The sequence below is a fragment of the Notolepis coatsorum genome (assembly GCF_963971535.1).
Source record: "Notolepis coatsorum genome assembly, contig: SCAFFOLD_2674, whole genome shotgun sequence".
NCBI classification, from domain to species: Eukaryota; Metazoa; Chordata; class Actinopteri; order Aulopiformes; family Paralepididae; genus Notolepis; species Notolepis coatsorum.
Genome location: NW_028170070.1, coordinates 1 through 21883, shown reverse-complemented (window position 1 = coordinate 21883; position 21883 = coordinate 1). Strand labels below are relative to the sequence as shown.

Sequence of the window (21883 nt, the reverse complement as noted above, 5' to 3'; positions counted from 1 at the left end):
CTGGGATGAGCAGTTCAATTCAATTTTAAGAATTCACCTGTGTTAACCCTGTGGCCCAGAACAGAGGACATGATGTCACCAAAATGTATTGTTTTGTTACCCACAAACTCACTTGGGTTTAAGAGCTCACACAAACAGTTTATGGGTTCATAAAATCAGTGCCCCATTACTTGCCCCCCCCCCCCCTCTCTCTCTCTCTCTCACGCACGCACGCACGCAAGCACGCACGCACGCACGCACACACACACACACACACACACACACACACACACACACACACACACACACACACACACACACACACACACACACACACACACACACACACACACACACACACACACACACACACACACACACACACACACACACACACACACACACACACATATACAAACACACACTCTCTCTCTCCCTCTCAAGATATTTAGCTTTAGGAGAGAATATTGACTGAACTGTCCTGGGGTACAGGGTTAACATGTGGATTCTTAAACTGGATGACATTCCCATGACATAACCATAACATTCCCCTTTAAGTTTTGACAAGTTTTCTCTGTTTCTCATTTCTTCTCCATCTCCACCTCTTTCCCGCCTGTTGTATACTGGCCTCAGTTATTGTCATTGTGGGTGTTAGAGCGACTCCTCTCTCCCTGAAGTGGCTGCAGTTCCTGGGCCACATGGTTCTCTTGTCCACCCCCTGGTAGCCCCTCTAAGGGCAGTGCCCTGTTCCCCAGCTTCTTCTGAAGGCCCTCCATGTCATTGGCCCCTCGCTGGTAGCCGGAGTGGCCGCTGGACTTGGGGCTAGTGTTTTCGAGGAGTCTCTGGGAGGGCCTGGTTCCTGAACCGTCGTGTAGGTGCTCCTCCTCATCCGTGTCAGCGTCAATGAACTTACTGATGGACGCGTCGTGGAATGTGAAGATGGCAGGCAGCACGTTCTCCGGGCTCTTGCTGGGCGTCCTGCTGCTGGCAGTAGTGTAGACGGACACCTCAGGGCTCTGGTGCGAGGAGCTGTCTGACAGGACTCCTGCCCCTGAACCCGCCCGCCCCAAAGAGGCAGAGGAAGGGCCGCCTGCATCCCCACCTTTGAAGTTGACCTTGAACGAGCGCCCTTTGAGCGGGTTACTTAAACGAAGGCCCCTGGGGCTTTCAGAAAACAAACCATGCTTGTAGAGTCGTCCCGTCATGGGTGCGGTGGTGCTGTGGGGTCCCTCGGGTTCATTCTCCAGGGTGGTCTCCAGGCTGGGATTGTTGATGACCCTCCCCGGCATGCTGCTAACAGGGCTGTGGGAGTAGCGGGAGCTCTCGGGGAAGTCAGTGGCACAGCTGATAAAGCTGTCAATACTGGACATGCTCCTCAAATCTGTCACTGCGTCTACCGGGCTTGAGATGGGCTCCGTGGGGATATTTCCCATCTCTATCTCGGCCCTCTGTCTAGCCGCTTTGGACACTGGCCCTTTGTCCTTGCTGTTGAGATTGGGCTGTGACTGGGTCTTGCCCATCTTGTTGTACATCTCCTCCAGTTTCTGTGCATTGAGGTGCTGTGGGCTGGGGGGCTTGGCTTTCTCTTGGACACTGAGCTCCAGGATCTTGGTGGGGCTGGCCTCTGAGGTGGTTTGTTTGGGGGTTCCTCTGTGGTGGCTGGGAGACACATGGTTCTCATGCAGCTTCTCCTCTCCCTGTTTCTCCACCGCTACATCCATGAGCTCCACACTGCGGGCAAATGCCTCCTTCAGGTTCATGGAGACAATGCTACCATTTCTCTTAGCCCTCTCCAGGGCTTCCCTTCGTTTGATGGCTTTTTCCTGCCTCTTTTGCTCCTTGTAAAACTCAGAGAAGTTATTAACGATAATGGGAATAGGCAGGGCTATCACCAACACTCCAGCTATGCAACACAACCCCCCCACTATCTTGCCCAGTAGAGTTTTGGGGTAGATATCTCCGTAGCCTACTGTAGTCATGGTGATAGTAGCCCACCAGAAGGAAGCTGGAATGCTTTTGAACTTTGTGTCCTCCTCATCCTTCTCAGCAAAGAAGACCAGACTGGAGAAGATCATGATGCCCATGGCCAGGAAGAGGATGAGGAGGCCCAGCTCATTGTAGCTCCTCCTCAGGGTGAAGCCCAGAGACTGGAGACCCGTGGAGTGACGAGCCAGCTTCAGAATACGCAAGATACGCATGATCCGGAAGATTTGAACCACGCGGCGGACATTCTGGAACTGTAGCACGCTCTTGTTGGACTCGGTCAGGAAGAGGGTGATGTAGTACGGCAAGATGGCAAGAAGGTCGATGATGTTCAGCGGACCCTTGAAGAACTTCCACTTGCTGGGAGAGGAGAGGAAGCGGAGCAGGTACTCCATGGTGAACCAGGCGATGCACACGGCCTCCACGTGGGCCAGCTGCGGGTTGTCTGTGACCTGGCCAAACTCATCTACGTCCTGCAGCTCTGGGAGGGTGTTCAGAGACAAGGCGATGGTGGACAGCACGATGAAGAGGATGGAGATGATGGCCAGGATCTGAAAAGACACAGACAAGAATAAAGTCCATTATAGTATACCCTTTACAATGTGAAAGAGAGTGTGGGAGAGTAAAGTAATTTGAATGGATTATATTGATTATACACACACACACACGCACACACACACACACACGCACACACGCACGCACGCACGCACACACACACACACACACACACACACACACACACACACACACACACACACACACACACACACACACACACACACACACACACACACACACACACACACACACACACACACACACACACACACACACACACACACACACACGCACACGCACACAAAAGATAAATATGAGCTATGGGACAGACAACCCATTCTATTTAAGTGCTTGATACATTTGTTAAACCAAGCAAAAGATAGAGAGAGAGAGAAAGCGAGAGAGAGAGAGAGAGAGAGAGAGAGAGAGAGAGAGAGAGATTGCAATTATAGAAATCCCTGCCACACTTTCTCCATTATTATAACTCGAATAGCGTTCATTTGAATCTTTTAATATTTGCAGTGCACATTTATGACCCCTAGGAGAAGAACCCTATTGATTTAGGTGACCCCAACCATCAGGCCAAACTTAACATTTTCAAATGAGGGAGTTTTTTTTTTAACTTTTCCCCCCTACTCTAGGCTTCTATGTGAATATTCCCGAAGTTGTTGAAATAGTTCAACTTGTTTTCTGGGCACTGCCATGAAAGTACCATTACAACAATCTCAGGGTAGGTGTTAGATAATGAGTGGCCCACATTTTATATAATATAAAAAACTTTGTAGTAAGTAAGATGAAAAAGCTAGCAAAGCGTAGTGGTACACATACAGCCAGGAACCAACGACACTGGCACTGACTATACCAGATACCTCAGCCATGGAGCACATGGAGTAGTAGAGGGCCAAGCACTAATAACCTGCTTAGTACATCAGAGTCTGGCCGTAATGTTGTGGATTAGGCAGGATGAGGTGTGTACACTGGGTCTTCTACACCTATCATTCCTCTACCGGGACCAGGGTCAATCCAACACAAGGTCACTGTAGAGGTTGTGTCCCAGACCAGTGGAGAACGGGATTATTCCTTGCCACAATCAGCCGCCATAAACTTGAACGAATCCTGGCAGGTGCATGAGTGCCTGTGCACACCTTGGCTTTTGGGGAGAGAGGGACTAGAGGCAGAGATATTAAAAGTTGAGGAGAGGTGGGCTGTGTAGGGAAACACAGAAGAGAGAGGCAGACGAAAGCATTTCCAACATCAGCAAAATAGTGCATGGAGCAAATGAGAGGCTTCCCTAATTAACCTGACTCCAGTTGAGATCCCCAGAGAGCAGAGTGATGGATGAACTCTCTCAGATAACAAATGGTAAATAAATCAACGGTAAATGGTGCATTTATATAGCGCTTTTATCCAAAATCGCTTTACAATCTGTTCCTCTCATTCACCCATTCACTCACACATTCACACACAGACAGCGGAGGCAACCATGCAAGGTGCCAACCTGCTAAAAGAAAATTAATAATTTTTTATTTATAATATAAATTACATTTGTTTTTAATAATAATAATAATAATAATAATAATAATAATAATAATTATTATTATTATTATTATTATTATTATTATTATTATTATTATTATTATTATTATTATTATTATTATTATTATTATTATTATTATTATTATTATTATTATTATTATTATTATTATTATTATTATTATTATTATTATTATTATTATTATTATTATTATTATTATTATTATTATTATGTAAAAGTAGACTGTGACTTCTCTGTGCTGTCTTTTATATTACAACGCTAGTGCTTTTACAAGGGGCACTAAAGGGCAGTGGTAGTGAGACAAACAACAGATACAAATAATACAAACACAATGCTGGACGGGGGCTGGCTAAGAGAAGGCAGTGGAGAAGAGATCGGTCTTGAGGCAGAGTTGGAAAATTGAGAGAGACTCTGAATCTCTAATGTCTTGCGGAAGAGAGTTCCAGAGCCTGGGAGCTGCCCTGGAGAAGAGCTCTGAGAGGGGAGGGAGTTCCAGAGCCTGGGAGCTGCCCTGGAGAAGAGCTCTGAGAGGGGAGGGAGTTCCAGAGCCTGGGAGCTGCCCTGGAGAAAAGCTCTGAGAGGGGAGGGAGTTCCAGAGCCTGGGAGCTGCCCTGGAGAAGAGCTCTGAGAGGGGAGGGAGTTCCAGAGCCTGGGAGCTGCCCTGGAGAAGAGCTCTGAGAGGGGAGGGAGTTCCAGATCCTGGGAGCTGCCCTGGAGAAAAGCTCTGTCCCCAAAACGGCAAAGGTTGGGCTTGGGGGTGGAGAGAAGATAGACCTTCTAGACCAGAGGGATGGTAGAGGAAGCCAGTTAGTTAACATGTACACTGTATTCTGGATACATATTCTTAGACAGAATAAGGTGTTTATAGTCTCTTATCCTGATCACCAATATCCTATATACACGAGTAAACAGAGCGTTGAGAGTATTACCATAGAACTTCTGTTCTGGATCCACTAAACCCAACAGTTTATGGGATAAGGTGCTTAGCCTCAGTCTTATCCAGGCTTCTCAGAAAGAGCTTATCTGGGTTATTGTTAATGGAATGGAATGTTTACCTGCACCGACACAAAAACCAAATATTAATGGGATGATGGCGTGCCTTTAAACACAGTAATAGTCATCTCTAGCTTTTGTGCTGCTTTCAGTGCACTTTGAAATTACGTCAATTGCATCGCCTGGGATAAAAAATAAATTCAGTGTGGTTGGAATAGGACCTGCACATTGGTTGGGCAGCTGTGGCTAAACAGGTAGAGATCAGCACGTGGACCCATGGGCACTGGATCAGGGACTTTACCACGGACCTTTCAGGCGGAAACCACATTCATTGATTAGATCATAGGTAATGTAGCCTGAGGCACAGAAGCGTGCCTAGGCCCTAATGAATCGTGCTAAATACGAAAAAAACGGCTCTGAAACTGACCCCAGGTGTATCGTGCACATTTATTTGTGCCAACTATTCTATGATCAACCAAAGCACTGCCCTCACCTAGGCTACAACACCTATACTACACCTTCTCATTCCCCTCTGGGCAATATGCCAACCCCCTGGTCAACCAGAGAGGAAATTAGAGGGACACAGGCTCACCAGGAGGGAGGAAGAGAAGCCTCAGGACACTCCTGCCTGTCTCAGGGCTCGCGTCCACCTGCCTCATATTTATGACCACACGCGTCTTTTTTCAATGTATTCCAATGGGGAGGGGCCGTATGCGGCCGCCTATAGGAAGTGCGCTGCAGTCGGCTTCTTTTTTCAGCGCCTTTCAGCTTTATTGTGCGGCCGCACCAGCGTTTAAAGTTTAAACTTGCTGAACTTTTTCTCTCACCGCATGCGCCCGCCCCAGTACCACCGGGCGCACTGCCAGCGTTTTTCAGGTGAAAATGTGAGATAGGTGGACCCGGGCCCTCACTGGGTATAAGTCCCAGGGTTAGAATGACTCAGGATCACAGGCATGGGAGCAGAAAGCTAAGGGTTGTGTGTGTGAGTGTGCATGTGTGCGTGCGTGCGTGCGTGTGTGCGTGTGTGTGTGTGTGTGTGTGTGTGTGTGTGTGTGTGTGTGCGTGTGTGTGTGTGTGTGTGTGTGTGTGTGTGTGTGTGTGTGTGTGTGCGTGTGTGTGTGTGTGTGGTGAGAGAGTGAGAAAGAGAGTATTGTTCTAGAAAAGAGGGAATTAAATCTGTATTTTGATGGTGCCAGACAGAGGCCAGAGCAGACAAATTAGAGGGGTTCAGGGTGCCTGCATTCCCACACATTTTAGCATAGGATAAGATAAGTTACAGTAAGATAACTAAGATAAGATAAAACATAATTATGCCCATGTAGTGGAGTTGTATTGTTGTCGACAGCACTACACGGTCATCGTTGGGAGAGAATGTACAAACGCAAATAAGTACTATGAAATTAGGAAAAATACTGATAATGAAGAATTTGATGGACAGGATTAGGCACAGGACTCCCTATCTCAGAAACCATTGGCTATCGACTTTTTGGGGGCTAAATCGTTGCCAATGTTTCAGGGGTTCCTGTTGGCTGCTCACTTCTGATTTCCAATATGAAATATATATGTATATGTATATGTTCGCTGCTAGGCTAATTGTTTACAGTCCAATTAACAACCTCCTGCAATTTTTTCAAAGGCAATTATGTAATCCGACTTTAAAAGCAATTGGTAACATCTGGGAATTGCTTGTGGATAATTTAGGCTCCTAATCATAGGAGATTGACCTGTGAGCCATCCACTCCATAACCCACCCTTCTCTCAATCCCCCTCCTCACCCGCTACTTTACTTACTCCCCTCTCTGCCCCCCCCCTTTCCCTTGTCATGTGTATTCGTTGTTGTCCTTCATTGTCCTTAGTTGTAATTTGTTTGTCAATGTCTAGTCTGAGTTCCCCCCCTCCGAGAGGGCAATGAAATATATTTTTTTTATATTTTTCTTATTTTACTACACTTTTTATTTAATTTTGTACTGTAAATAGTTAAAACGTATAATAAATTATAAAGTTGTCCCCCGAAGAGGGGGGGTGGATGGAGTGCCCTCAAAAATGGGCCGGGGAAAAAGCAAAAAAAATAAAAAAGCAATTGGTTTCTTCTATTACACAAGCGTTTCTCCACACAACCCACAAACATCAATACTTTTTGTAGGTGTTTTAGATCCAGACGACATTTGGGCCAATGCCCTCTCGCTGTGTGCGACCCAAGCATGTCCCTGTAGGAACCACCGCCTACATTTCAAGTGCCATCTCCGCTCAAACCTGATTGGTCAATACTATTCGGATTACGGAAACCAGAACCAATATCACAATCTTGTCCCTTTCCTACAGATTCTGCATTTATGCAGATACTATATCTGTTTATAGAGATTACAGGATTCCTATACTGACATAGAGTATGTATGTAGGACATACAGTATGTACAGTATCTACAGGAGGCTGGAATGCAGCGCAAAAGCATATGTATACTTGGATCCAAACCAAGATACACTGTATACATTTAGAAAAATATGAATGGGTACATAGGGACAAGAGGAACTATTGTAGAAGCGCCATTTTTGTTCAAATTCATCTTCGAAAATGGGTGATAAAACAAATTTCATCTCTATTTTAGGCTATACGGTGGGGTGTGATGTGAGGGTTAAGGTTAAGGCAAGAGGTTAGGTTTATAGGTGAATAAATTATTTCCTGAAAAATTACAAGTGCATCTCTGGTAAGCACTAGATTTAAGAGAGCATTATTGTATGTGGGGAAACTCAATTATTTTATAGATTTCTTTATGAATGTTCATTTCCAAGAAAAGACTACACTCAAGGCAATGATGTCACTTGAATTGTCTTGTGTGCCAGTCCACTGTTGAAATTAGATCTGTTTTGAGATCCATCACTGGTTATTTGCCAGGTCTAAAGAGCAGTTAGTTTAGGCACATTGCCTATACCACTGAATTAAGAGGGTTCTCTGTTACATCAGCATTAACACAAGTGACAGGTGGTGAGGTCATAGGGACAGCCCATCCTGTGAGGTCATAGGGAGGTCAAGCCCATCCTGCTTCCTGTTTGCATAAGAAGCTGAGACAGCAGAGAGAAACCAGGTTTACTGCTGCTTCCTCACTGCCCTGCCTGGCACACATAAGCAGTCACTCATGCATATACAAACATACACACGCACACATGCACACACGCACGCACACACGCACGCACTCACGCATATGGGGGATACACGCACGCACGCACGCATGCACGACACACACACACACACACACACACACACACACACACACACACACACACACACACACACACACACACACACACACACACACACACACACACACACACACACACACACACACACACACACACACACACACACACACACACACACACACACACACACACACACACACACACACACACACACACACACACACACACACACACACACACACACACACACACACACACACACACACACACACACACACACACACACACACACACACACACACACACACACACACACACACACACACACACACACACACACACACACACACACACACACACACACACACACGAGGTTCAGTAATTAGTCCCAGGCCTCCCCTTTCCCCATATCCTTGCAGGCATTGGGGTGTGTGTTTGATGTCCTGGATAAGGTGTGTGTGAGTAGAGCAGGCGTTCACTGGGGTATGAAGGACTACAGAGGAGAAGAGCGGTAGCCCAGATTTCACAGCGATTCACAAGGTTATCTCTACGCTCTGCAAGGAGGGATGGGGAGAGAGGAGCCTGCCCTGCCTCCCACCAGAACACGTTAATGTATGAAGGTCTGCCATGGCTGCGGGGTGTTCTACAAGTTTAAATGTATTTTTAAGTGGTTATTATGTCTTCACCGGACACTTGTCGCACTGGAGGGGGAAAAGTTTACAGTCGTCCTTCAGTTTCCTCAGAGACTCTGAGCGCCAGCGCTCCCACTGGTGGGACTGTCTTTCAGTCAGAGGCTGTAGCTCAGGTCTTTTTTTTTTATCAAATATTTTTCTTTTATTTTTTCTTTTATTTTTTCCCAACATGAAACAAAACATATCACAATACAACAACAACAATACATAAAAAGACTTCCCAAGACAATAACTCAACACCACATGACAAGACAACAACTGATACAACTGTACAGTGATCATCCTACATGGACACTCGCTCGTTCTCTCTACCCCCCCCCCCCCTCCCCCCGCTCACCCCAGGACCTCAACATGAGTCACACTCACAATACATCACAATACATCACTCAACAAAAAACAAGAATCAAAACAAACATTTCCAAACGTATATGCGTTCCCTCAACTTTGCCACTGTAGCCAACCAAATTGCGATATCAGATTCCCTAACCCCTATAACACGTGCCGTGGATATCTCACGTCAAGGTAGGTGAGAAACCATACCTTTGGACAGAGTCTGTCTGGGTGAAACCAACGTGAGGCAATACATTTTTCTGCGGCTATGAGGCCGGCCAAAATGAGTTTTTTCACCTGTATAGAGGTCGGTAATTTAGAGAGATCATTCAATAATAATACAGAAGGAGATACAGGTATGGTTAGAGAGAAAATGTCTGAGAGCTGATATGTAACATTTTCCCAAAAAATCACAACAGGAGGGCATTCCCAGTACATATGCATAAATGTACCTGTGGCGCCATTTGGACACAAGGTACATAGAGAGTCAGGTCTGAGACCCATTGAATTCAATCGTTTAGGGGTTAAATAAGTCCTGTGAATAAAATTTAGATGAATCTGTTGGTGATCTGGGTTGTGTGAGGATAACCGAATCCCAATCAAAATCTACATCCAACTCCGGAACATTCTTTCTCCAAATCGTATCCAGGGGGAGCTCTTTATACGAGGTCATGAGTAAATGGCGATAAAAGTCAGAAACGAAGCCTCTCGATGTCTCTTTGTCATAAAATAATTTGTGAAAGCGGTGATGCACTAGTGGAGCATCCCATGGCACGCCATGAGCCTTCAGAGCTGCTCTTATTTGTAAATAAAAGAAAAAGGAGGTTCCGGGGAGATCATATCCGTTGGATAAATCCTGGAAAGAGCGGAGACCAGAGTTATCGAAGATATCCCCCAATGTGTGGATGCCTTTCTTTTCCCATCTAGGGTACCTAATAGGTTGTTGTCCAATAAGGAGAAAATTGTTATTAAATAGAGGGGACTGTAGCTCAGGTCTAAAGCTAGAGTGAAGACATGGTATCATAGGAAACGAGGCAACCTAAGGTATCCTTTCCTTTTATGCCAGCATGGCCACATTCAAAGGGGCTCCCTTGACCTCTCACCTCAAGACATCTAAATGAAAATGCATTATATATCGATAGCCATAGCCACGACTCTCCCCTTTACACATATGCCCACGGCGGCACGTGGTGTAGTGGTTAACACTGTCACCTCATAGCTAGAAGGTCCAGGGTTCGATTCCTGCCTGGGGACCAGTTTTCCGCATGGCCAGGTACCCAGGTGGGGTATCTCCCGGGCCTCTCTGTGTGGAGTTTGCATGTTGAATGAATGAATGAATGAATGAATGAATGACTTTATTTGACAATATAAAAAATAAACATGTGACAGAAAGCACAGTCAGGATATACTGCCAAGGATGAAACACAAAAAAGCTCAGAGCTTATTTCCATTGTGGTCCTTGTAGGGGGGTAGGGGAGTGTGATGCTTAGACATGCATCATACAAAACATGACATCACAACACATCACATATACCATTTAACATTTATATACATAACAGACTCATACAACATACAGGGGCCATGTTCTCCCCGTGCTCGCAAGGGTTTTCCCTCCCGATAAGATAAACCCAATGGAAAAACATACACAACAGATTGCTAACGCTGTCGCGTCCCTGACGAAGCCCCTATCTGCTCCCGGCTGGGTCAAGTGCAGAGAGACATTTCATCTGCGACCCAATGCGTGTGTCAGTGTGTGTGTTCCTGTGTGTCGCCCATCTCGCATGTGTGTGTTAAACTGCATGACAAATAAAGACTTCTTCTTCTTAAATCTCTATGCTAATCCCATGTAGTTTAGGGCAAGAACCATGCAATTATTTGCATGCAGTACAAATGTGGGTAACACTTTATAATAACACTCAGTTATAAGACCTTTATAAGGTAATTATAGATAATGAACTAATCATGAACAAATAATTTATATACATTCGTAAATTATTATTAAATCATTTATAACTATATTTGTATAACATTTACAAATTAGTTCTACATTATTTATAACTCATTATCAACATTGTTTGTACTTGATTTGTTCATCATTAAATAATGTTGTTTAATGTGTAGTAACACATAGATGCTTTGAAAAATGGATATGAAAAAACGACTATACTGTACTTCCATTTATTTGTTCATGTTCAACAAATGTTTTGTTAAGACATTCATAAAACATCTATAAATCATTTGCAGATGCTATTGTGTGCCGTAATCTGAAGTGAAGCCTATTCATCATTAACAAATGTCTAATAGTTAATTATTTGTTTACTTTTTCATCACCTGTTTCAGCTTTTCAGCTTTCGGATACACCCTTCTTTGTGACATCAAACAGTGACAGAATTAGGAGGACTATAGATAAATGCAATTTTATTAACATATAAAATACATGTGCATGACATATAGTGTAACGTGGGTGGGCACTAGGACCCAGGAGTACCCTGGCCAGGTTGTAGTGGAAGTCTCACGCAAGTGAGACTTGACTTCATGTTTGTTGCCGTCTGTTTGAATGGAAGCACGATATATTAGCAGAGCCAAGTTATTCGTGCTGCCCCACGCTTTTATTAAGGTATGAGCAGGCTAAACACCTTTTTTGTCTGTAAATCTATTCCATCATTTCCGACCTACACCTACACTACTTCGATCATAATGTTCTAAACATTCAACATTTTAATGGGCACTTAACCAAAACACAATGTTTAGTGACTAGAAAAACTTGACACTTTAACCTTCAGGTTCCAAGCTTTCAGATGATGCATGTATTTCAGATGATGCATGTATTTCAGATGATGCATGTATTTCAGATAATGCATGTGTTGCAGGGTGGATTATCCCTGCTTTATTACATGGCGTTTTAACATTCGCCGAAATGCTTGATTGTGATTGGTCAATAGCCCCTGACAGCGGTGAATTATTTTCCGATAACCACCGGTGATTATTGTTTTTCGCAGCTGTTCGCAATCAAGCCCACTGACACACTGCATCAGTGCAGCCAATCAGACACACCTGCCGGCTGCACTGACAGCGGAGTGTGTGTGGCGATGACAGCGGAGCCAGAACAGAACTGCATCTGCATTTGATCTCGTCTTGTCGATGTAAAATGAATTAGCTATATTGTTAGTAAGTTAGCCATGTAATAAGCGGGATAATGTATAGCTATACTCGATCATTGTTGCAAAATAATTGACCTTCACTGACGTTTAAAACAACTCGGCGAGGCGCCTCTGTATTTTAAACTCTGTGTCGGTCAATTATTTTGCGACAATGACCTCGTAGCTATACATTATCCCTGGGTCCAGCTGGGTCCCCGACTGTAGGCCAGGAATGTTGAAGTGGAGGTCGAGCAGCGGGAGTGGATGGGGCCTAGGATTCACTAACCTAGGAATGGTGCGCTGGTCCTTCTTGCCCTCCAGGCCGATCAACAGCAGCTCCCCACACACCCACACTTCCCCCAATACTTCCTGGGCCCTCCCACACCCGATGGCAGTAAAGATGGATGATATATTCGCTCCCCAAAGCAGTACCCTTCCCGAATGATGAGTGGAGACCTTTCACAATGAACTATAGGCAGGGGGGTGGGGAAAGGGTTAAATTGTAATGAGCATTACCCGGAAAGGAAAGGGTTAGATAAGATGCACATTAACAGACACGCACACAGTGGTCCCATTTACTTCTCCTTTACTGGAAGTCTGATGCACGTTACAAATAATTACACACGTATGAAAGTTACTCTCGCACTGGGCACCTAGTGCTCTCGCTCTACAATGCAGACTAAAGTTCTTCCCACACTGGGCTAGACACAGTAATAACCTCTTCCCTTTAAGGGTTATCTACTGCTTCGCTTCTCCGTAGGTGGGGAGAGAGGGGAGGAAGAGGGAGAGGGATAAAATAGTTATTCAATGGGAATTTTGTAAAAGAACACACATTATTATTACACTCAACCAAAATGACAGTGGGCCCACGTTGTAAATAAAAGTCCTATCTATAGCCGGCTTTTCCCCAAAATAATAAAAGGTCGGGCGCCCCTGAACACTGTTACCAGCGTCAGTTCAAAGCTCTGCTTCTCTTCGCCCTTAAGGAGCCTGTGCCGCACAGAGAGAATGTCTACCGATAAAGTTTCAGCACTCGGAGCGCTTGCTGTACTTATCCAAATGGCGGGCCCGCTCCCACCACCAACCGTCCGTGTGGTGAGATGGCCGTCCAGAGGTTTCGTGATAGCAGGCAGCAGGGCTGGGTAGACGTTGGGCAGGTGACTGCTGGGGCAACGGCTCGGAGGGGCTGGAGGAGCGTGCCGTGTAGTGACATCCGCTGCTGGGCTGAAGGGGTGGGGCGACACGCGGGCTAAACTGTGGTCCTAGCCTAACTGAAGCTAAGCTGTGGGTCGTGGTGAACCCCCTGTCATGACGCATATACTTCAGCTAAAACGCAATGTGGGCAATATCTACCACGCTCTTCGGCAGTCGCTCGTCTGCTGCTTTGTTCCCAATGTCTCTTCCGCATTAACTAAAAGCTAAGCTATCGCATACTCATTACTTCGTAACTGGGTTTATATCTCGCATGCTCTAGGTCCGGAGCTCCAGCTCCGTGCGTCCTCTTCCCTCTGTGGAAAACGATGAAGAGGAAGTGCCTCCGTCGGCGCCGTGCCCTGAGCCCATCCTTCTTCACCTGTATCTCCCTGCCCAACGTCGTCACCAGCTCCCCCTGGCGGCACCTGTATCCTGTCCCACTATGAAGTGTCAATGTTAGGATAGGGAGGATCAAGAGAGGTAGCAAATTAAGTGTCAATGTTAGGATAGGGAGGATCAAGAGCGGTCAGCCGGTTACACAACTTCCTCGCGAACACAGGGAATGCAAGGAATTAGCGTTAGACACATTGAATTATTGTCAGACATATTCAGGTGTCTACACATATATTTCAGATGATGTATGTATTTCAGATGATGCATGTATTTCAGATGATGCATGTATTTCAGATGATGTATGTATTTCAGATGATGTACAGTTGTACACTGTATGTATTTCAGATGATGTAATGCCAGATTCATGCATTTATTTCTTATGAATTTCCATGAAATCAAGCAGAGAAATGACTGTACATGGTGATTTGTTTCAGACCTGCCAAACACTTAATGACAAAATACTCAAAAGTAATGAAACATGCATTTTGTATACAGGTAGGTAAAATACTGACACTCTCCAAATGGCTGGTTGTCAATCAAGGCTTAAGCGGGTTGTTTCTATATTATTTTGAGCAAGTATTTAGTTATATTACAAATGATGAAGCAGGGGCAGGGGTGAGCCACTGAGTTTGAAGAGAGAGACAGAAAGAAAGAGGATGTTAGAAAGAGAGTAAGAGAGACCAAAATAAGAGGAAATTATGGTTAAGGCAAAGGAGTAAGAGTCCCCGGATGACTGGAGGTATGTAAGGAAGAAGATGGACAGACACATGGTTGCCACCCGAGGGCCAAGAACATAAGACGCCAGGCAGGCAGCTTTCATAAGAAAATGTGTCTATTTCTCTCTTCTACCATTTCTTCTGGACCAGGGTCACTCAACTATGTTGTGAAAAGATTTGATTCTGTACTTTATAATACAGTAAGTGTATTCATCCCTTTCACCACCTGAGCTTGTCTGTGGGGGGAATGCTACTCTAACATATGGACTCACTCTATTTCGTGTTGGCAGGCTGGGTGCAGATGCTGTCTCTAATCCTGTTAGGAGCACTAGTGCTTTTATGATCTGCCAGTGAATGTTCTGCTGGCTCCTGGAGCTGACAGTGGACCTCACTCCTACAACGTTTGTTATGGGGCCGATGTGGCCTCCACTGTTTTGCACAATGTCAGTGTTATTGTTTTAATTGAAGAGCAACGGAAAGTGCAATGGAAAAGACGGCTGGAATTATTAGCCCACCAGTAAACAGAGTAGAGAATCTTTTCCGCGCCAGAGAAAGGCAGCGTGGAACAGTTGGCCTCCAGGAAAACAATCAGCTCCTTGGAAAGATAGGGACCCAGGTGTTGTATGTATAGGGTAGGAAGACGAGGCCTGACATGCTCTCAGGTTAAAAACAATACATTTGTTAATACTAAGTACTAAAACATAAGTGATGTTTTTGGTTTGTCGGGGTCAGCTATTTAAGTGTTAACCCATTTAGACCTAAAACGCCTGCTACAAATGATATACTGTAGCCTGCATATACACACAAATGTGTTTCCCGGTTTCAATGGGTTAATAATCAGATGTTTCTTAACCTGAGAGACTAGTGTTGCGCCTTGTCATCCTACCTACAGTGCCTACTATTTCAATGTGGCATCTCTCTCTAGTTGTTAGAGCAGAAGTGCTGCTTGCAGAACCGCGCATCCAATCAACTTCACATTCGACATGTGTGTCGCCGATCGGATGAACAGGTCTCAAGATATGCAAAGGACAGACACAAATACAGACATGGATGCAGACACGCAGTGTAGACACCCGCCCCAAGAGTATGCATCACCCCAACTATTAAGTTTGTTTATTATAATTTTTTACCCAGGGACAATGAACATCAATGTAAATGTGCCAGATTTGAGCTAATTAACTAGTTTCCATCTGTAGTTCCTGCCTACCATGCATGTCTTTATGGGGTGGGAGGAAACTGGAGTACCCAGAGGAAACCCACGCGAACACAGGGAGAACATGCAAAGGCTCCCTGCTGGGGTTCGAACCCAGGACCTTCTTGCTATGAGGCAGCAGTGCGAACCACTGTGCCACTGTGCCGCCCTATTAATATTAACTCCCTGGTGTAGTTATTCAACAGGAAAATTTTACTACAATGCTTTCACCATCTACTACTGTAACTAAAGAGGAAGGAATCTCCGCCTGTCTATCTGTCCTTTGCATCTGAAAACTGTTCATCCAATCGGCTTCACACTGCAGGTGTATTGCTGAGGACCCAGGGGAGTGTGGTGTCCCATTTGGTTGCCAGATGGTGACGTTATTACAATGAACTCTATGTATATGTCAAGAACTGGTCATCCGCTCAATTTGCCATACAGGTGTATTACTGGGGATAGAAGGGAGTGCAGTGTCAAATTTGGTGCCATTTGGCCAGAAGATGGTGCTAAACTATGTTTGGCCTGTAACTTGGGGAAAAACTTAGTTGTGTGTGTGTGTGTGTGTGTGTGTGTGTGTGTGTGTGTGTGTGTGTGTGTGTGTGTGTGTGTGTGTGTGTGTGTGTGTGTGTGTGTGTGTGTGTGTGTGTGTGTGTGTGTGTGTGTGTGTGTGTGTGTGTGTGTGTGTGTGTGTGTGTGTGTGTGTGTGTGTGTGTGTGTGTGTGTGTGTGTGTGTGTGTGTGTGTGTGTGTGTGTGTGTGTGTGTGTGTGTGTGTGTGTGTGTGTGTGTGTGTGTGTGTGTGTGTGTGTGTGTGTGTGTGTGTGTGTGTGTGTGTGTGTGTGTGTGTGTGTGTGTGTGTGTGTGTGTGTGTGTGTGTGTGTGTGTGTGTGTGTGTGTGTGTGTGTGTGTGTGTGTGTGTGTGTGTGTGTGTGTGTGTGTGTGTGTGTGTGTGTGTGTGTGTGTGTGTGTGTGTGTGTGTGTGTGTGTGTGTGTGTGTGTGTGTGTGTGTGTGTGTGTGTGTGTGTGTGTGTGTGTGTGTGTGTGTGTGTGTGTGTGTGTGTGTGTGTGTGTGTGTGTGTGTGTGTGTGTGTGTGTGTGTGTGTGTGTGTGTGTGTGTGTGTGTGTGTGTGTGTGTGTGTGTGTGTGTGTGTGTGTGTGTGTGTGTGTGTGTGTGTGTGTGTGTGTGTGTGTGTGTGTGTGTGTGTGTGTGTGTGTGTGTGTGTGTGTGTGTGTGTGTGTGTGTGTGTGTGTGTGTGTGTGTGTGTGTGTGTGTGTGTGTGTGTGTGTGTGTGTGTGTGTGTGTGTGTGTGTGTGTGTGTGTGTGTGTGTGTGTGTGTGTGTGTGTGTGTGTGTGTGTGTGTGTGTGTGTGTGTGTGTGTGTGTGTGTGTGTGTGTGTGTGTGTGTGTGTGTGTGTGTGTGTGTGTGTGTGTGTGTGTGTGTGTGTGTGTGTGTGTGTGTGTGTGTGTGTGTGTGTGTGTGTGTGTGTGTGTGTGTGTGTGTGTGTGTGTGTGTGTGTGTGTGTGTGTGTGTGTGTGTGTGTGTGTGTGTGTGTGTGTGTGTGTGTGTGTGTGTGTGTGTGTGTGTGTGTGTGTGTGTGTGTGTGTGTGTGTGTGTGTGTGTGTGTGTGTGTGTGTGTGTGTGTGTGTGTGTGTGTGTGTGTGTGTGTGTGTGTGTGTGTGTGTGTGTGTGTGTGTGTGTGTGTGTGTGTGTGTGTGTGTGTGTGTGTGTGTGTGTGTGTGTGTGTGTGTGTGTGTGTGTGTGTGTGTGTGTGTGTGTGTGTGTGTGTGTGTGTGTGTGTGTGTGTGTGTGTGTGTGTGTGTGTGTGTGTGTGTGTGTGTGTGTGTGTGTGTGTGTGTGTGTGTGTGTGTGTGTGTGTGTGTGTGTGTGTGTGTGTGGTGCGTGCCTGCGTGTATGTACAGTATATTTTGCCTATTTTGTGGTCTGACCAACTTGACATTATTGCTGAAGACTCAAGTGTGAAGTGTGAAGTTGATCGGATGAGCAGTTTTGGAGAACGCTGCAAGCCATGAATGGACAGCAGGCGCCCTCCTCATACAGCCTCCTGGAAAAAAATCAAAGAATCTATGAAAACAATAAAGGGACTCCCAAAGAAAAAAATTCTTAACAACAATTTGACCATTTAATTGTATGGCCATATCAAAGATGATAAGAAATAACATAACATTGGGCGGCTGGGTGGCGCAGCGGATATTGCGCTCGTCACCAATGCGAGAGACTCCGGTCTCGAATCCGGGTGTCAGCATTGCCTCCGGCTTGGGCCAGCCGTCATACTAACTCGTTTGGCTGAGTTAGCGGGAGGGAAGTCGATGGGGTGGTAATCTGGCGTTGTGGACAGCGACTCCTACAGGTCAGGTCAGGGCGCCTGCACAGCAAAAGACAGGAAGTGGTGGAGGCAGTGTGACCTCCCACGTGTTACACTTCACCAATGAGAGTTCGCGCTGTCTCCGGTGAAAAGAGAGCCGCTGGCTGTCTCCGCATGTGTCGGAGGAAGTATGTGGTAGACCTCAGGGCTCCCTTGACCAACCAGTAGGGGGCACATGCGCACAACGACCAGGTAGGGGAGGGGGGAATTGGCATAACGACTAAATTGGGATGGGAGGAAAAGCACAGAAAATCAGGCAGAGAAAAAGAGGATACAAAAATAAGAAAAAATTTAAAGAAATAACATAACATATGACTTTCGGGGGAAAACCTTAAAGGGGAACTATTTTACTATTTCTTTCACTATTTGGGCACTTTTACACAATTCCTGTGAGTCTATGGAACACCTCTGTAATATATATATTTTTTTTATTCATTGTTTTGTATTTCTAATCAAGTCCTCAAAAACAGCATTTTCCTACCTCAAGATCTCGAGCTGTTTTGAGCCTGGGCTCCTAAACCACTGTGTGGCCTGCGCCGCCTGAACATTAACATGCAGCAGTGACTATATGACATCACATATAGGCACATTTTCAAACGACTCAGTTCAGTGAGGGTGAATATTGTGAGAGGAGAATTGGAAGAATGCGCCAATATGAGAATTTTGAGACATAGATCATATTAATATAAGTTCACATAGCTAGGAAACAATGCTAAACACTCAAAAAGGCCATTTATAAGATAGTTCCCCTTTAATATATGTTTTTCATGTTTTACTTGAATGGTTCTCTATGTTATAAGACATTCAACCATAGGGCCCATGAAACCCACTGAAAACCCAATTTACAACTCCAGAAATAGCCTACACAGGGGCACATTTGAAAATTCCTTTTAATTTGAACGTTTTTCTTAATTTTTTTTAAAGTTAACAATCTAACGTTAAACGAAGCAATTTTCCCAAGACAGTGGCGCCAACTGGGTGATTGGCTTTTATCCATAAAGCGCCCTCCACTACCATATCCTTACTGCTATATCCATCGATGGATATGGGACCACCACAGGAGGGTCACAAGTAGAGAGAGAAGGAGTCAGCCAGGGGCCAGTTAGAGCAGTTAGGGGCAAAGAGAGAACAGAGAACATCTCAGGGAGATGAACTCTCACACAGCAGGACACGGAGAGATCCGCTCTCATTCGCTAAGTGCCCTCTTGCTCTCTTTCACACAACTGTTATGCTCAAAATCGACAATTCTTTTTAGAAGGCTGGAAAATGGGAGAGACATTTCTTTTATAAGCAAGAACAAAATTACGAATGGTCCAATACAGTAAGACAACGTGTCACTAAGGTGGAGCATGGAATAGTAACAAAGAAGCATTTTCATTGTTAATTACCTCACATCAAACAGTTGAACAACTGTCAGTTGAACAACAGGGCGGCTACGTGGTGCAGTGGGCAAGGCGCTCACCACGAATACTGGAGACTGGGCTCGAACAGGTTCGCCTCCCTGTTCGAGCCCAGCGCTCCACATTGCTTTCAGTTTAGCTGGTCGTCCGCACTAATACACATTGGCAGTATTAGGGGGAGGGAAACTGATGGGTGGGGATCGGGCGTTGTGGACAGCGACTCCTACATGTCGGTTGGTGCGCCTGCGCAGTAGAATCAGGAAGCGACGGGGGCGGGGCCCCTCCAAAGCCCAGACCCCTGACGCTGAAAGATCGAGCCGCGCAGGTGGAAAGATGCGACTGCTGTTACCTCGAGTATCGGAGGGGACTCGTGCTATGTATGACTTAGTCCACATTGCAGCCGGCTTGTGGGAGGCATGAAACAGCGTTCAAAGACAGGGGAGGGTTGAATTGGATGATACGAAAATTGGGATGGGAGAAAAATTGAAAATGGGAGAAAAAGTGGATCCAAAAAAAAAACTGTCTTTCAACTTCCATCAGTGTCCCCTGCCTGTGTCCTATCCTCCTGTAGAGCAGGGTTGGTTGTGAATGTAATCTCCAGGGACAATGACAGTGGGTATGTCCCCAGCAACACCATCATCAAGTTCGCTGACGAGACCACCATGGTGGGCTGCATCTCAAAAGGCGACGAGACCGCGTACAGCGATGAAGTAGAGCAGCTGTCAGCCCTGTGCAAAAATAACAACCTGCAGCTGAATAAGATAAAGACCCAGGAGATTATCGTGGACTACAGGAGGAAGAAGACCGACATACAGCCCCTGTACATCGACGGGGGATGTGTGGAGAGAGTCTCGGTCATCAAGTTCCTGGGTGTCCACCTGGAGGATGACATGACCTGGAGAATCAACACCACGGCGATTGTGAAAAAGGCACAGCAGAGACTCTACTTCCTGAGAATACTGAGAAAGTACCACCTCAGACAAGACCTGCTTGTGTCTTTTTACCGCTGCTCCGTGGAAAGCATCCTCACCTACTGCATCAACGTGTGGTTCCTCAGCTGCACAGCCGCAGAGAGGAAGGCGCTCCAGAGGGTCGTCAACTCGGCCCAGAAAATTATCGGCTGCCCTCTCCCCTCACTGGAAGGACTATACAACTCCCGCTGCCTTAAAAAAGCAGTAAAAATACTGAAAGACCCACACCACCCGGGCAACAAACACCTTGTACGGCTGCGCTCGGGCAGGCGTTTCAGCGTCATGCCCACCCGGACTAACAGACTGAAGTTTAGTTTTTATCCTAGGGCCATATGTGCACTAAACTCAGCTAAAATTTAAAACAACAGTCTCCCTTGCACCCCCCCCCCCCCCCCCCCACGCACACACAACATTAAGGGATAGTGCAATTATCTTTTACACCCCCCTGTTTATGTTAATGTTATTTATGCCTTACTCCTGTTTTTATATTTAATACTGTGTTTAGGACTGTGTTTTTATATTTTTACTAGCACCTAGGGCTGCATTTTAAATTTCGTTGTAACAACTGTGACAATGACAATAAAGATCTATTCTATTCTATTCTATTCTATTCTAAACCGACCTCCTGTTCTGCCTCTTGGCCGACATTGTCCCTGTCCCACCTCTGTGGGCCCTAAGGTGTCATGGTTTTGCTTTATTTCACCTTTCTGTGAGGGACAGCCGTCTATTTTTGCTTTATTTCACCTTTCTGTGAGGGATAGCTGATTGCCTCATGGGTCGGCAGGTGTGTGGGCTTGATTGCACCTGATCCAGTGCAGCTGTGCCTATGGCCATGCCTTGAGTCTATTTAAGTTTGGATCTCGCACTGTCAACTGCTAATTCATTTCCTAGTGTTGGCTGTTCTTTTGGTCACGCTCATTATGATTCAGAGTTTAGCTGATTCAGAGTTTAGCTCTTATGGTAGTCATTCTTAGTTTAGGCTACTCGCTTTATTCTATACATAAACTCCCTTAGTGGAGGTTTATTGTTTAACTTTTTTTCCAATATAAACTCCGTTATTAGGAGGTGCACTTGTGTCTTATTTACTTTTATACTATACCTCTTTATCGAGAGTAGTCCTGTTTTTTGGACTTGATTTATTTTCTTAATTTCTCTCTTTGAGACTTCCACCTGTAAAGGATGTTTTGTGTTGTTTAATTTTTTCC

The 21883-nt window shown here is 45.5% G+C and overlaps 1 protein-coding gene across 1 annotated transcript; it reads right to left on the bottom strand.

The window, feature by feature from the left end:
* Positions 1-608: 608 nt before the first annotated feature.
* Positions 609-5727, bottom strand: LOC311248623 (potassium voltage-gated channel subfamily B member 1-like; the record flags this gene model as incomplete). The annotated part of the gene is made up of 3 exons (XM_084339479.1): positions 609-2513; positions 4507-4736; positions 5661-5727. 3 exons carry the CDS (start codon positions 5725-5727, stop codon positions 609-611), a joined length of 2202 nt encoding a protein of 733 aa, XP_084195605.1.
* Between the last annotated feature and the right edge of the window lie 16156 nt (positions 5728-21883).